This window comes from Pleurodeles waltl, chromosome 4_2, assembly GCF_031143425.1.
Source record: "Pleurodeles waltl isolate 20211129_DDA chromosome 4_2, aPleWal1.hap1.20221129, whole genome shotgun sequence".
Lineage (NCBI taxonomy): Eukaryota > Metazoa > Chordata > Amphibia > Caudata > Salamandridae > Pleurodeles > Pleurodeles waltl.
In genome coordinates, this window is record NC_090443.1 from 115096070 (window position 1) to 115113594 (window position 17525).

The window sequence follows — 17525 nt, forward strand, 5'->3', positions numbered from 1 at the left end:
GATGGTCACGCGTGGATCTGCAATCTGCATAGCTGCATAAGTAACATACCCTGTTTGAAACAGGTCTTTCTGTAATGACGCTCACACTTGAACTGGATGTCATGCTTCATCATCGGGTCTGCTCCTCGTCGGGCTGGCGCTGCAATGCCCGACGGGGCCCGCGAAGGGGCTCTGTGCCGGAGATCTTTTTGAAGTGCATGCCAAGAAAATATGTAGGAAAGAATTCAGACCTTCTGTAAAGAACAGAGAGCTAGAAAAGATACATTAAAATTGGCTCGAGAGCCACACTGCAACAAATGTATTGTATGTGATGGGTCTTGGTCAAAGTTAAAAACGAGGGGAGTATGAAGTAAGTAATGTTCCTGTGCTCTGTCCAACTAAATATAAGGCAAAAGGACATCGACTCTAGCATTAACTATCTGTCAACATGTTTAATGCCTTGGGTGTCCCTAAGGATCAGTAGGTCTGAATTCTTTCCTACGTATTTTCTTGGCATGCACTTCAAAAAGATCTCCGGCACAGAGCCCATTTGCGGGGCCCGTCAGGCATTGCAGCACCAGTCCAACGTGGAGCAGACTTGATGATGAAGCATGAAATCCAGTGGATGTGTGAGGGTTCTGACTTCTAAATATAGAAGTGCCTCTGTTATTTCTGCTTTCTACTTAGGAACAGTGTCATTTTTGATTTGTATTAACCATTTAGGGAGGCTGTACACTGGACCTGTCCTAACGCTCCCTGTCCCTCGAATTTTTACATAGAGTTTCTGTAATGACTGCATTATACAAATTATTTCATTATATCTGACCCTAGCCATGGGGGGTGGAGGTTGGGTGAGGAGGAGTCAGATTTGTATGCACTGCAGCCTGTTAAGCCATAACAGGGTTATGACTCTAGAGAGAACATTGGATTTTATACAGTGTGTAGGAAGCTGGCTCTTTATATGATATTTAAACATGAGATATATTGTGCAAAGAGTCCAGGGGGTCCCCTACTAGAGGACAAGGGCTTGCTCTAGCAATACCAATGTGCTCTTTTTAGGGAGTAGTGTGGTGGAGAAGCCTCAGGCTTATCAGAGAGGAGTGTGAGACACCTGCAAATACACATACAGTCAATAAATGAGACACACGACTTAAGAAGGAGATCCACACCAAATTACAAAAATAACAAGTATCTTTATATATATTTCAACACCAGAATCAGTTTGCTATGTTAAGTACAATTTGCAAGAAAAATCTTTACAGTTTTGAAAAGTCAACACACTGCAATTTCAGAAAGCTGCAATGTTTTCCGATGAAGAAAAAACAAAGACGGCAAAACAGGTACAGTACAGTGACTTACGAGACCAAACTCCTGGAATTTAGGTAAGTATTGGGCAAGGGTCAGGTCCACACCAACAGGTCACACCGGGCGGCACAGGGGCGGCACTGGGGCGGCCAGGTGCAGGGGTGTAGGATGGAATTGGGTACCCAATGTTACGCTTTGGGGCTTGGTCCTGTTGAAAAGATGATGCAGATGAGGACTGAGGACCCAGTCGGGGGGAACCAACAAGTGGGCCCATTCTTAGGATGTTTGAGGATGTAGGGACACCTTCAGTCCTCTTCCCCACAAGTTGGGAGCAAAGGGTGCAGAGGTGTCCTGAGGCATTGTGTTTTCTCCACCAGGGCACTCGTGGTTGAGGGGGCCTGCGTGCAGAGCCTGTAGGCAAAGTCGGAGGGTCCACAGTGGTCAAGTCAGAGGCAGACTTTGTCCCTGGAGGTCTGGGGAATCACGCTGGCACAGTTGGTCCACTTCGAATCGGGTTGTGTGGCACGGGTGGAGTGGCGCTTCCAGGTGTCTGGTTTTTGGCTGTCTGGATTTCCCCCAGTTTGTCTTGGGTGCCTGCAAATGCCGAGAAGCGGCTCCACAGTAGTTCCTGGGTCTTTTTAGAAGGCAGGCAGTCCTCCCAGGCTTTGGAGGCACAACAGCTGCAGGATGAGATGAATTTGGTGAGGTACACCAGGAGCAGCAGGGCTGGGTCCAGGTCAGGTGCGTCTTCCTTTGTTTTCATGGCTCTTCACTGTCCTTCTTCATAAGTCAGCAGGAATCTGGTTTCCTGGTGCCAGGGCTCCCCTAAATACTGTTTTTAGGGGTGTTTTGGAGAGTGTAGGGTAGTAACCAATGGGCTATTTATCCCTGGGGTCACTACACTGCCTATATGACAGCTTCCTGTGGGAAGTGGGCATAACCGTGTCCCAGAGTTCCAAAATCTGCCTACACCAATATGGCAAATTTTTAAAAGTTGTGTCCACATCAGGCAGCACACCTTAGGGATGGGACAGACCTAAGGAGTGGACACACCTCCCTAAATACTAAATTTCCCACCTTTCCAAGTGCAATATGGGCCCTGGGGCAGGGGGGTCGGCATATCTGCTGTGAGGGAAGCCAGATCTGCATACCAAGGGCAACAAACTTCTTTGAAGCCCGCCTACCTCAGAATGCAGATTTGCAGGTCATCCTGTTGGGTAAGGTGCACAAACACCTCTCCCAGGGCAGAATTTGTGGTTAACTGCCCGAGAGCAAAGGCTCTCACCCTAGAGGTCAGACTCTTACCTAGAGGTGGCAGGTTGGCTAAAACTAGTTATTCTCCGCACCAGTAGTTGGCAGATTTTCAGGGGGTACCTCTAAGGTACTCTCTGGGTGCATGTATTAATAAATCCATCACAGGCATCATTGAGGGCTTATTAATATGAGATATTTGATACCAAACATCCCTAGTTTCAGTGAAGCCATCATGTAGCTGGGGAACTCATAGTGACCAGTGTCTAGCACATGTACTTAAAATGGCTTCCCTGCTCACTCACTATGTCTAAGAATCGACAAAGACATAGCAGGGGCATATCTGCTAGTGTTCATATGTCCTCACATGCAATATAATGCACACTGCCTTAGGACTGGAAGGGCTGCTGGAGGGATGACTTACATATATTGCATGCAGTGTTAGGAGTCATAGTACACAGGCTGCCTGCTATGTCGTGTTTTCACTTTTAGCTGCACCAGGACACGCAGCCTGCAATGGCAGTCTGTATGTGCTAGGCGAGGGATCTCTCAGGGTGGCACAATACATACTGCAGCTCTTGGGGACTCTCTTTGGTACCCATGCCCTAGGTATCAGGGGTACCATTCACTGGGGACTTACTGGGGGGGCCAAAGATATTGCCAATTGGGGAACAATTGTACAGTTTTAGGGAAAACGATCTGGCACTGAGGACCTGGTTAGCAGGAACCCGTGCACTTTCAGTCAAAATTGCATCATGTACCAGGCAAAAAGTGGGATTGACCATGTCAAAAAGGGACACTTTTCTACACCTTGCCTCCCAGAACCAATCACTTACTTTAAATCACCTCCAATGTACATATGTGTTCATTTTAGAGCTGGAACGGGGGCAACCATTTTGACTGGGTACAAAACAGTGAAAAACACTGATAATTTTGGGTGCTAACCTCATCAAAATTCTCCATAACTTAATTAAAGGACAAACAGAGTCATTAAGTCACCAAAGTTTTCAAGCTGCAACGTTAAAAACAGAACATCTCCCAAACATTCACACAGCACAGATATGCCACACTGCGGATAATCGAGTGGATCTCAACATCCCAAGTCACAAAGAGTGGTCAAACAAAGACAACAGAAGACATTGGACAGATAGATGTCACATATGTCTAATACACTACAGATAGTAAATACAGTCACTGTCAGCACTTGAACCAAGACAGTCCAAACAGAAACATAGTGAAATCTTTTCTTACTCACACATACGCACAGCACCAGCAAGCCAGATAACTGGCTATTAGGTTTTCCCCCCAAAACACTAACTACTTAAAGGACACAAAACTGAGAGAAAAAAACAGACAGAGCACTAGACACAATCATCACCCCCTAAACATGACATAAAGCCAGCAGCACCATGGACAAATTAATTCTAACTGCTGCACAAATGACGTTTCATCAACCAAAGGCGTTTGGACAAATCTTTTCCACTCTTAAATTGTGCAATCACCACAAACATCTACACCTACACCCAGTGCTCAACCTTCACATGGACTCAGCTCAATCCTGGACCATATCAACCCAGGCCTGGAACATAATACTCCAAACAAGCCACTATGATACGTCACACAGTGGTCTAATAGAAGAAAGCACACATCCTAGACATCTAACGGAGGTCCCAGAACATATGATGAATGCTATAAAAATGCTGGTGACAAAACATTACATAATATGATGAAGCATACCATGACATAACATAGTAAAACAGAGACAATTTTCCTGAGCCTATTTTAGGCATGTAGTCATGATTCACATGCCTCTGACTATTTATCTTAGCATCCACGATCAAGAGCACTTTGTTGAATTTCATTGGAGTCTTATCAGGGATAGAGACTTGTAATGGACTGAACTAAGGGCTTGATTTATTGTTAGGTGGATGTGTTACCCCATCACAATGGTGACCATATCCTATCAGCTGAAATATAAATTCCATTATATTCTATGGGATTCATTTTTCGGTGGACGGGATATCCGTCACTGTTGAAACAGAGTAACTTGTCCGCTGAAATATAGATCAGGCCCTTAGTCCATGAACTGAAAATGTTATCCTAATATTATAAAAGGTGTCCAACAGAAAAAAGTGGTTAGATGTGCAGAGTCAGTATATCACCTGTGATAAAAAAAACAGTATATCACATACATACATACGTCACACAAATGATGCTCCACTGCTCATAAAGCTGCCCAGATACATAAAGGAATGTTGGAGGGGAAAATCAAATTTCTCATTCTGTGGCAATCAAGGACAGAGAGCAACCAAATGAGAAAGAGAAAATATATTTATTTTCAGATGTCTCTTGGTCCTACATAATTATGTACATAAAATGTACCATCCAAAGCATGGAACAAGGTCTGGGAAAAAGGGTTAAATATGATTTATTTATAAAATCAGAAATCCATACATTAAATCATGCACATTTATTCGTATTCATATAAAGAGTTTCAGCCCACATGGAAGTAAAAAGGCCATCATCAGGATGAGGATGAATGTGACTTAAGTCCATTCAGGGCACTAATTAACCTGAAAAGGGGAACGTTTTACCCATTGATCCATTTTCAGGTTAACTATTGTCCTGAATAGGGTTAAAGGCATCTCTCCTTTTAGCAACTTCTCGTTGACCATGTGCATTCACTTTAGACTGACTTCACAAGTATTTTCCTGATATTTTTTCAGATACCTGTAGCACTCAGAAAATGTCCTCCTGCATCCTGATGGTGACCCTTTAGCTTGCATCTGGGTTGAAATGCCATTGACATATACGGCAACAAAGACAGACAATGTAAATAAATGCAGAGTGAAAAATATAAACTGTATGGGTATTAACAATTGAGCACTATGTGATTTTGCTTTGCTTAACCTGTCACTGTGTTCTTTTTTTAAAATCACATTTTGGGTTCTATTTTTCCATTATTGGCACTGTGTAATCACATTCTACACTGAAAACTTTTATTGAATATGATTACGTGCAATTTTTTCTTCGTACTCTGGTTGAGTTTCACATAAATGTGTTTTTGCTCAATTCAAATTCTCAAATGGTCATTATTTATTTTTCATATATTATTTAGTGACATACTGAATAGATCATGATTGATTATACTATTTCAAGGGGATAACTGTAGTGGGCATTGTTGCTGTACATATATTATTTTCAGGATAAATGCTACAGGACTGAGTGAAAGTGCTACTTATTGCACCTCATAAATAATGACACCCCATGTTATGTTATTTATCAGGTGTGATAAATAGAGGTATTACGAGTTTTCAGGGAATAATATGTGGAATTCAGTCCCATATTTTACTTTTTAGCGCTGCATTTGCGTTGTTTTGTGATGCAAAAACTGCGCAAACTTACAAAATACAATTGTATTTTGTAAGTTTGCGCTGCTTTTGTGTCAAAAAATGACGCAAATGTGGCGCTAAAAAAGTATGAACATGGGCCTTAGTGTTGAATGCACCAAAACCTATATGGTACGGTACATACCATACTCATTTCTCCTGCTAAATTTCAGCAGTTTGACCTGCCAAATTTAATGAAGGTTTAGACATTTAGGGCCGTATTTATACTCTGGTTGCGCCGAATTTGCGTCGTTTTTTTCGACGCAAATTCGACGCTAAACTAACGCCAACTAACGCCATATTTATACTATGGCGTTAGACGCTTCGGGCGCCAAAGTGCCCGGAGTGTGCGTCATTTTTTAGCGTGAACCCCTTCCTTGCGTTAATGATATGCAAGGGAGGCGTTCCCGTCTTAAAAAATGACTCCCAGGCCTTTACGTGGAATTTATACTCCCGGGCAAAAATGACGCCCGGGAGTGGGCGTGGCCAAAAACGGCGCATTTGCGCCGCTTTTTAACGCCTGGGTCAGGGATGGCGTTAAGGGACAAGTGGGCTCAAAATGAGCCCAGAGTGCCCTCCCCTGCCCCCAGGGACCCCCCCTGCCACCCTTGCCCACCCCAGGAGGACACCCAAGGATGGAGGGACCCATCCCAGAGACATTAAGGTAAGTTCAGGTAAGTATTTTTTTATTTATTTTTTGTGGCATAGGGGGGCCTGATTTGTGCCCCCCTACATGCCACTATGCCCAATGACCATGCCCAGGGGACATAAGTCCCCTGGGCATGGCCATTGGGCAAGGGGGCATGACTCCTATCTTTACAATGATAGGAGTCATGTTGATGGGGGATGGGCGTCGAAAAAAAATGGCGCAAGTCGGGTTACGACGATTTTTTCGACGCAACCTGACTTGCCCCATTTTAAGACGCCCATACGCCATTTTCCCCCTACGCCGGCGCTGTCTGGTGTACGTGGTTTTTTTCCACGCACACCAGGCAGCGCCGGTCTGCTAGCGCCGGCTAACGCCATTCAATAAATACGGCGCCCGCATGGCGCTTCAGTATGGCGTTAGCCGGCGCTAATTTTTTTGACGCAAAACTGCGTTAGCGCAGTTTTGCGTCAAAAAGTATAAATACGGCCCTTAACACATCTGATAATATTCAGATATGTTAAATACGTCCTAACTCGTAATTCTGACCCTTGCACAAACAGGGATTTACGCAAGGGTTGGAATACACCGACTAATTTATAATCAGGCCCTGATTTTTTAAACAAGTTACTTTTTAACTCACGTAAGGTATTTTTAATTTATGTGGATATCCTTAAAATTGATTCAATGAGAAAATATAGACTGAAAAACAAACATTTCGCAAAAATATAGACTGAAAATACAGACTACCAAACTCTTGACTGTAAATAAATATGTCCATAGAAAAATGTTAATCTGTGTTTAACCTCTAGATAAAACCATACTCAATTCCTACAAATTTTAGAAGTGGATTCATTAACTGTTCTTATGGCTTTAACAACATTTTTAGGGCAAACACTTCATCGTGGGATTAGGCACAGGCTGAATAATTTTGAGGAAAATATTTATGTCAAATCAGGAATTCAGTAATCAATGGTTTAGAGGTTATGTTTTTGCATAATATGTTTTTGCATTTAAGGTTTTCACATGAATCTAGCCCTGCTTTCTAGGACCTATACTTGGCCTGCCTTAATGTCCCAGTGTTCTACTAAAGACAGTGAACACGAGTTTTAGTACAAACTGGCATGGCACATACAACATCCTAGAAGGACTTGAACTAAATAAGGAGGAACAAAATAAGTTGAAAGGTAATGTCGGAAAACTGCAAAAACAAGGGTTTGGCATAATCCGGGGCCTGTCTTTGTTTAGGCTGGGAAATACCAGAGGGCATGATTCAGGCAGTAGGCTTGAGGTCTCATTAAGGATTTTAGTCTATTTCCCTCCATTCAAGTAATGCTACCTAGCTTGGTGAATATCCCAGTTCTCCCCTGACAACATGTGTGATTTGGAACATTTCTCGCGATACCCCTATGCACATTTTTAGTAAAATGTAAAATGGCTTGGCAACATCCATCCACACCATCAGCAGAACAAACCCGTTCTAGGTTGTGAATTATTTAAAAAAACCTCTAGGGTTTCCAAATGTTTTGCCCTTGACTTCCCACTCACTCCATGTGAGCAGTGAGGTGCCTCAGATATTCTCCATTCGTGGCCGCTCCTGCTGGGAATACAGCTTGACAAAACTCGCAGGTCTGGGAGCTAAGACCGGGTGAGTCTGAATTGAGTCTGCTGTCGGATGCCAGGGAGCAATCTTCAGACAAACGTCTTGGATTCCAGGATGACTTGGCAGAGGGCGAGAAGAACACAATAAGGACATTTCACTATGAGAAGGTAGCATTCAATTATTTGTGAAATTATTTAAAACTCTTGTAATTTGTAACGGTGAAATAAACTCTGTATTCTGTCATTTGCACCACTATTGAACCAACATGAATATTAAAGGCAGAACTGAGCAAGCATCAGCAGAGCCAATAGGCTCCAACGTTTTTAGCTATGTTGCACAGCAGAGTGGCTGCTATGTATGCAGCATGGCTAAAAATTTGAAAAAGGCAATATGACGCTCCCAGAGCAGGCCCCATCAAAGCATTTTTTCCTATGGCTGATAGGGGTTGACAACACAGACAATGGGAGGAATGGTGGGAGTTAAAGGGTACATTGGACAATGGGAAGGTGGGTGGGAGGAAAAGGAGAGGGGATGTCAAAAAAAGTACTACATGTAGGTAGCAGATGGAGGGCAACAAAGACAATGGGTTGGGAGGGGAAGAAGCAACACAGACAACAAAGGAGGGGAGAGTTAGAAGCAACAGGGACAATAGGGGTTGGAATTTTAGAAGCAACACAGAGAGTGGGGGGAGGGTTAGAAGCAACATGGACAATGGGGGTGAGAGGTTAGAAGCAATACGTACAACTTTATAAGCAGCACGGACAACAGGGGGTGAGAGGGTTACAAGCAGCATGGACAACGGGTGAGGGCAGTGCTTAATTTGTGCTTGTTGTTTCCGGTGCGGAGCACCAGCACTTATTTTTGAGGGCCAGGATTTATTCTTCTGCCAAAAGCATTTGCTGTGAGCAAAAGACACATATGGGAAAGACGGAGGAAGGGAAAAACGAAAAAGTGTCACAAAGGGAGAAAGTAGAAAGCTGCAAGAATGAGCAGAAGGAGCAGGGAGTGGCTTTATATGGATTGAAGAGGCCCGAGGTGGCTTCAGGATTTTGCCGCCTCAGTATTCCGTGTTCTCACATTTATTTGCAGCAGCTGCATGTTTAAGAAGAGGGCTTTGGGCACCGGCACATTTTTATTTACAAATTAAGCACTGGCTGAGGGAACGGTTATAAGCAACATGGAGAGCTGGTGTAGAATGGTTACAAGCCGCATGGACAACGGGTGGTGGAATAGCTACATGCAACATAGGCAATAGGGGTGGGATGGGGGAAGGAACACGGACAACGGGGAGGTGAGGGATGCAGTAACATGATAACAGGAGGGTGGGAGGAAGGAAGCAACACAGAAAAAGGGGGGTGGAAGGGAAGAAGCAACACAGAAAAAGGGGCTGTGGGAGAAAGGAAGAAGCACAAGAAGAAGAAAGAAAAATTGTACTTCTATCACAAAATGAACAGTGAAACACTAATCAAAATTAAGCAACCAGTAATTGATCCTTCCTCCACATAAAAGAAGAGGAAGTGAAACTGGCCAATTAAAAGGCAGCAAAACAGAGAGACAATGAAGCCAATGAAGAGTAAGCAATGGGTGGGTTTCAAGCCATGGATGACAATTCACCAAAATGCCAGGGGGAGCGGAAGTGACATCACACTCCATTTCATCTTTACTTTCACATACACACACATGCTTACATATACACACACATTCACACACTCTCTCTTACATAAGCACACAAAGGCAGGGCTAGGGGTCGCAAAGGGCAAGCGAGGGGTCGCAGCTGCGACCCCCGGCGACCCCTAAATGACATCCATGTTCCAAGCCCCTTCTAGTAAACAAAATCTCTTGCAAGCTACAGCGCATGCGTGCTACCTTAGGCAAGCCTTAAAAATGAATACTTGAATACACATATAAGAATAAAGAATCATGTAGGTAGTATCACAAGAAGTACCACATTTTAGACATTAGCTAGCAACTTCAAGCAATGTCAAGTTTCTAATCATATCTGTGAAAATATCTTGTATTCAAAACCATGAATTACTTTCTGAAGACAGAAGAGAAACTATTTTGGCAAAATGATGGTATATGGCTTTTGCAATTAGAAACTCTGTGCCTGGTTGATCTTAACAAGGACCAAGAAGTTACAACTAGCATTAAAACAAAACCTAATGGTATTTGCATTGCTTGGATTTGGCTCTCTGGTTGTGACTATGATATTTTAAGTAAGGCAGTAAACCTATACTGATGTGAAAACCATAGCTAATTTAAAAAAACAGGCTGGTGCCCAAAGTTAAACTTATAAACCCAAGGCCAGCTCTATCAATGATCGGGGCGCTGAATATCAAGTCATTATTCTGCTGCATGCCTCTTTAATCCACCATTAGGCACTCCCTGCTCCTTTCTCCCACTCTTGGAAGTTCTTTTTCATTCCTGCTTTCTCCCTTTCACACTGGTTTTCCATTGTTCTCTTTCTTTCTCTCTTTTGTGTCTTCCTCTCTCTTGATCTGTATCAAAAGCTGTTGACAAAAAATAAGTGCCAGTCCCTGAGTGCTCTGGGTCCCACCTACAACCACAGCTCAAATTAAGCACTGTAATGTTGCTTTTGTGCAGGCAGTTTTTCTGGGTAATAAATCTGGCCACCACCAATAAGGGTTTTAGCTTTGGATAGGAAATACATAGTGCTGCGAGACAGACACTTAAAGACGAATGAAACAAAAAGCAGGGACTTTTGGCGCTTGAAAGTTAAAGGTCTCGAGTCACTTAAATGACCAGCCACGGGCAAGATTTTCAGCACGTGTGATTCCCATGGAGCCAGGGACATCCACTGGAGCTACTAGATCAAACATGAAAACTGGATAACTGGGATTTTCATCACTATGCTCCTGCAACTTTAGAATGTGATAGCTCCTGGACTGTTAAGGTGGATTATTCAAATGTAACCAGTAAACAAGGATTTATGTTATATAAGAAAAATCTGCACGTCTCCCTGGGGACAGATGTGGACACCCTCAAAGTTACAGAGGGGTACGGGACGGGGTGGGAATGATGCTTTCCCCCACTCTCACAGTTCTAGAGGGCTCTTTGCCAGTTGCCCACCTCCCAGCTGGTACAGATATTCTTGCGCTAGTTCTGGTAGCCAGCTGACTGTAGGGCCCTTGTGGCTTCAGGGGGGGTTCACTTTGTTCTGATGTCCTTCAAGGAAGCTTCGGTGTGAAAGGCCTTGCGCCTGGATCTTCCAGGTTAGGGTACATCCTTCGCCGCGCCTGGCAGTATTCTATCTTCCAGGTCACAACAGCATGACTTTACCCATTTCAAAAGTTTGTACCTCATTTCGGGAGAACAGTAACATGCAGAGTTCTTCTCCAGGCCAATATCACTTTGTTTCCAAGGTCAACACAAAGAATCCAGGTAATGTCAAGGGGGTCATATTAATTGTCTATTTGAGGGCCCTTGTAGGAAGCCAGAGGCGCCCACAGTCTAAGCAACCTTTAAATTGTTATGACTCCTGCAATCTAGAGAGACTGAATATAATATCTGGTCTTACCATGCCCATGCCATTCAGCACTTCTGTAGAGAAGACTTCGCTGGGAGGCTGGTAGCAAATGGTCAAGGAATGTGCTTTTGGTCAGTGATGAATCAGATGCTTTCAGTCAGGGCTTCTCTTTAACTAGGTACAGATCAACCCAGAGCTGAGAAATATGGGATCAGGTATCCTGAAGTTGATAAATGTCAGGAAAAGAGCTCTTAATTTGTCAGCCTTCCAGAAATCCAGTGACTGCAACAGCTTGGAGTCACGGCCTCACACTTGTCAAAGACAACCAAAAGGAACCGCCAAGTTAAGCAGACACCCACAGCAGGCTTCAACGTGCATTCACAGCGCAGTGGTCTAGTGTTGCAGGCACATGTACCATGCCGAACACGTACAGCCTACAATTCACGCACCGAGGAGGGAAGCGACTAAAACCTGAAAAGAGGGGAATGGGAACGATCTTATAGGTGAGAGACGGTGGGCTTCATCAAGATCTGTGGGGCAAGTGTAAAGGCCTCTACCCATGAATTACAATCAGCTTCCACCCCTTCCAGTCTCTCCACAGCAGGGTGTGAGGGCATTAATATGAATTAGAATCTGGAACTCTAATCGTAAATCTCATTTTTGAGCATGAGGGGCCGCACAATTTTATTTTGTGAACCAAAACCAAGATTATATTTTGTCATTCTGATTTCTGGCTGATAATTTTCAGGATTTTCTTCCTCACTTGAATTTATTTTCGTTTTACATTTGTTTACATTCTTCTTTGCTTTGAGCACGGCAATGAAAGTCTCAGCGATACAAATCAACTGGGTTGGAACTACTCCCACAGCTTGCCTCCCTTGTCCTCCACCTAATTCTGCTCCTCTTCCCTAACGTGTCCCTGTCTTTTCCTTGCCTTTGTGCAAACACTTGTTTTCATAGCTCACAAAAGACATGCTGAAGTACCACAGCTTAGTGGACAGATGGCATAATAATTAGAACATTGGAAAGATGGGCGCTCTACTGAGGATAGTAGTGTGGCAGAGGGTGATAAGGATGGTGTAGGGCTTCTGCTCAAATATGCCACAGAATGTTTGTCTTTCTGTTTTCCCCTTTTAATTTAGAACTTAGAATTTTGTGCCCTCAGTGGGTATAATGTTTTGTTGGCATTATGGCTCTTCTGCCTTGGATTATACCAGTCATTAAAGCTCCTTTCCTTTATTGTTGATTTGAGTAATTGACTGTTGATATTGGATTTCGACACAACGTCTACATGCATCCCCACATACGGCACTAGACAAGCCCTCTACTCCTAAACCTGGACCTTGGGTTTGCCAGGATGGTCCTGTTGTGCTAAGCACCCACAGATCCCTCAGGACTACAAAATGGGCACCAAACAACAAAACAACACCATACAACACAAATAAATAAGAGAGCAAACAACTCTAATGTAATCTAATCTAAGGTAATTTACTGGTTCTAAAATCAAATTCATTTGATCAGTGGTGACAACAGCATTCCTGCTGATCGCTAGGTAAATCTGCTGAGAGAGAGTGTGACTCATCTTCAGTCACTAAGACAGGCACAGCAGTGTACCAGAAACCTGCTTCGCTACACAGCATAGTAACACTGTGAAAGTATACCTTCAACTACGAGAGTCATTTGCATGGTTTTGTGGAAGTGGCGTGGTCTGGTGGGAGACCGTGTGGCTAAGGGCCACTGGTGATGATATTGAAAGGAGGAAGGTGTGAATGAATGGTAGGCGATCTTGTTCAGTGGGAGTGGATTAGTGGGAGGAGGAGTGGTTCACCACCGAGAGAAATCATCTACTTGGGGAGGGGAGGGGTTGTGAGAGGAGGTATGCTAGATTGGGAGAAGCAGAGAAATCTGCTGGGTGGGGGTCCAGTGGAGTGAGGTTATTTGTACTTTGCTGATGAACGTGGAGTGGTCTAATTGGAGTTGTTTTTGTTCAGTGCGAGGAGCTACGTTTAATGACGGGGGGTGCGCTCTAGTGAGGTGGGAAGTGGTGGTGTGGGAATACATGTGCAATCTAGCGGGACACTGTGTAATCTAGTAAATAGAGGCATGGTCTAGTTGGAAGAAGTGTGTTTACATGTTCAAAGGATATGATCTTCCGGGAAGAATGAGCGCTATAAAATGCAAAAGGCGGGGGCTGTTAATCAGACCCACTGCCCATGTTGACATACCTTTTAATCAAGGGAATTCTTTCTTCAGAGAGGGAACATGTGAGTGTCTTCTCTGAAAAGCATTGGTAACAATATAACTATTTTAAATCATTGATCAGGAACGGTTCATACCTGTTCTGGTCCTCGAACTCCTTTGGGCAGTTCAGCTTCCCAAAGTAGACTGCTGTGCCCCAAATCGACCTCTGATTGCATATAGTGAAGTAGGTTGTAAAAGTCTGGGAAGCTATTAAATCGACTTTGGTCGCTCAGGTCAAGGTAGGGCAAAACCTGCACCCCAGGGACGGAGCCACTGTTGTCCTTAATGGAATCTGCGCCAGGGCACTGGATTCCAGACCTTTCCTGCAGGCCACACTGGTGTTCTCCGTGGCCCCCATCGCGAGTAGAAACGATCTTCTTTGATGCATCTAGTTGATAACGCCCCTCTTCTGCCCCATGCTTAATAAAGCAGTAGTTGTCCATTGGTATCAGCAAAGAGGCCTCCGCTTTGCATGGTTTCTTTCCTGAAGAAGAAGGATGGGGAGATTTGGAAGCAGTCCAGTCAAGAGGACCATAAGGCACGTCTTCCACTTTTGTTTCTGATACATGGTCTTTGGCTTGTTCACGTTCTTGGTCATCCGTACACTGGACATGTATGGAAACAGGCATGTCTATAAAAGTCCAAAAATAGAAAGTATTGCATTCTCTGTTTAGAAAGATGATGTAATACATTCTGTCGTATGGATGTACAATATATGACCAGGAAAGCTAGATCAAAGCCCAAATTTGGGGATCACCTCTGATTAAGTCAAAGAGTTTAATTTACACTCATTGTCTGTAAATGTGTATTATGTGGAGCATGGATTCATCCTCATACATTGAGCATACCAGTACATCGTCATTAACAAAAATACATTAATAGTATTTTAAGTTTGAATCTGTTTTATTGGTTTTCAGTGTGGTAAACAATACAGAACATTCAACCCACCTACATGCATTGGCCGGTGAAGCGTAGTTTAACATAGGGAGGGAGGCAGAGGGGGAGAGGCGAGGAGGTTGGTAATGTCCGCTGGAGAGGGGAGGGGCAAGGCACAAGGTGAGGGAGTAGTGTCCTGGTGCAGGGGAAAGAGCTGCTCGACGAGTCCTGCTGTCGCATGGTGCCCTAAACGCAGATCTGGGGATGAACGCAGTAGCCCACAGCTAAGTCTTGCAAGCTCATTCATCATCGTTTTCAGTGTGTGTAAGTCAAAGAATCTGCAAATAGGCCAGACAGGACAGTTCTCTGAAGTCTGGAGCCAAGCATTGAATGCATAGACCCATTGTCTTGGGTCAGCATGTGTTCTACGGCAGCTGTCAGTTTCTCGATGCCGAGCAGTCCCCAAAGTTTGTGTAGTCAGTCCATGTGCGTGGGTATCTTTTCTGTGTCCCAGGTGGACAGAATAACCTGTTTGGCTGCACACAGGGCGAGCGTGGTGGCCCTCCCGCTGCAGAATGGAGAGGGTATGTCAGAGCATTCAGGAGCCCAATAAAATGTAGCTACGATGCCTGGGTATATCAGTCTAGTACATTTAATTGATGTCTGTCAGAATATCTGCCCAGTACCGCTGCAGTTTAGAGCAATGCCAGAGAATATGGGTCAGCGAACCTGGATGTCTGCGGTTTCACCAGAAGTCATCATTCCTTTTTGACTTTGACTTACCCGTTTGAGCTGGGGTGTAGTACCAGTGCGCTAGTTTAAATAGGCTCTTTCCCAGAAGCACTATAGGCAAAGGTGTGGCCCTGTGTAGTATTTCTGACCATTCTTTGGGCGTAAAGGGTCATTCACATTCTAATTCCTATCTCAACTGGGCCAGCGATTTAGCAGTGGTCAAGGGAGTGTTTAGGAAAGCATAAATGTTAGAACAAGTCAAAACTTGGCTATTTCCTCGCTAACTGCTGTTTTTTCCTTCTCTCCCTCCTGGCGAACGTGTCTTTACCTTTCTGCTAGTGCTTCGATGCCTCAGCCGGAATGCGCTTTACAAATACAAATACAAAAGATAGAATACGCTTATCTGTGAGTCAAGTGTGTAGCCATTTCTCAGGGACACTGGGTGACTCAACCCCACATATGGATACAGGCATATGTGCGGTTGAGTCCCCCAGTGTCGGAAGTCAAATTAATGGCAATATTCAGTGCATGGCAGCCCACAGTTAGAGCTGAGTAGTGAGAAGTCCACCAAGCTCTGGTGGTCAAATGAGTCCCCCACTCTCTTACAATTAGATTCTTGCCTAGGGAGATACATTGTTCACCGAGTAGCTGGGGGAAAGCCAGGGTTTCCCATAATAGGGGTTGTGGCAAAATGTGGATGGAGAGGTTTTTCATCTGTGTAACTCTATCCCGAGTCCCCATTGTTGCTCTCACTACGGGGTGTTTTTGTGGCAACCACTGGACTTTCCAAATGTGGACCACTGGTCAATGAAGCACCAGTACAATTCTGCATGGGCCCTGTTCTATTCCACCAGATATGTGAAATTAGTTGCCTGATAATAATGGGTTAAGTTGGGAATGTCCAGGCCCCCCTCTACAACAGCGAAGTGAGCATGCTTTTTGGCCAAACGAGCTCTCTTGAAATCCCATATGTAGTTCTCAATCAGGTGTTACAATTTCCCCAGTATGTGTGAGGGAGGTTGCAGGGGGAGGGTCTAAATAATGTAGAGTATCTTTGGAAGGAGAGTCACCCTGACAGACGCTATTCTGCCCAGCTAAGAGATGAGACCACCTTTCCAGGACTGTTAATCGAAGTGGGCAGCAGACAAGAAAGAAGCGTAATTGTGCTTCGTCATGTTCTCCACCGTGGAGTGTATCTGCAAGCCCAGATATGGAATCCCTCTGGCCGCCCATGGGAAGGGGAAGAGCAGCTCTAGATGATATCGATAACTCTGGGGAATGGTCAGGTTGAGAGCATGTGACTTCTGTATATCGACTTTGAAGCCAGAGATGTTACCCAATGCTTCAAGTTCTTGCAGAAAGTGGTAATATAGAGGTGTGGAGTTGTGTGAGTGCAATCATGACATCATCCACGTATAAGGCGATTTTATGTTCCTAGCAACCCATGGTAATTCCGATGATTAGAGAGTTCCTACAGATCCTCTCAGCTAGATAGTCCATATAGAAAGCAAGTAGGAGTGGGGTTAGGGGTCATCCTTGCCACGTACCTCGTGCTGTGTTAAAGAAACATGGGCCCATATTTATACTTTTTGACGCAAACCAGCGCCGGCTAACGCCATTCCCACGCGCCATGCGGGTGCCTTATTTAAGGAATGACGTTAGCCGGCGCTGCGGACTGGTCTGAGTAAAAAAAAATGACTCAAACCAGGCAGCGCCGGCGTAGGGGAAAATGGGGGTTGTGCGGGAAAAAATGGTGCAAGTCAGGTTTGAGGCAAAAATCATGCCTCAAACTGGACTTGCGTCATTTTTTGATGCACAACCCCCATTGAAATGACTCCTGTCTTAGCAAAGACAGGAGTCATTCCCCCTTGCCCAATGGCCATGCCCAGGGAACTTCTGTCCCCTGGGCATGGTCATTGGGAACAGTGGCATGTAGAGGGGCCCAAATTAGGCCCCCCTATGTCACTTTAAAAAATACTTACCTCAACTTACCTGTACTTACCTGGGATGGGCCCC

The 17525-nt window shown here is 44.4% G+C and overlaps 1 protein-coding gene across 1 annotated transcript in view; it reads right to left on the minus strand.

Annotated features, from left to right (window-relative positions):
- Nucleotides 1-7107: 7107 nt before the first annotated feature.
- The window catches only part of LOC138293827 (TRAF family member-associated NF-kappa-B activator-like), a 70105-nt gene continuing 59687 nt past the window's right edge, over nt 7108-17525 (minus strand). Inside the window, exons 4-5 of the mRNA XM_069233147.1 lie at nt 13997-14532; nt 7108-8291 (exon numbers count right to left, since the gene is read on the minus strand). Of these exons, the coding sequence (XP_069089248.1) occupies nt 8115-8291; nt 13997-14532 (713 nt within the window). The 3' untranslated portion in view covers nt 7108-8114. The remainder of the gene's footprint in view (nt 8292-13996; nt 14533-17525) is intronic.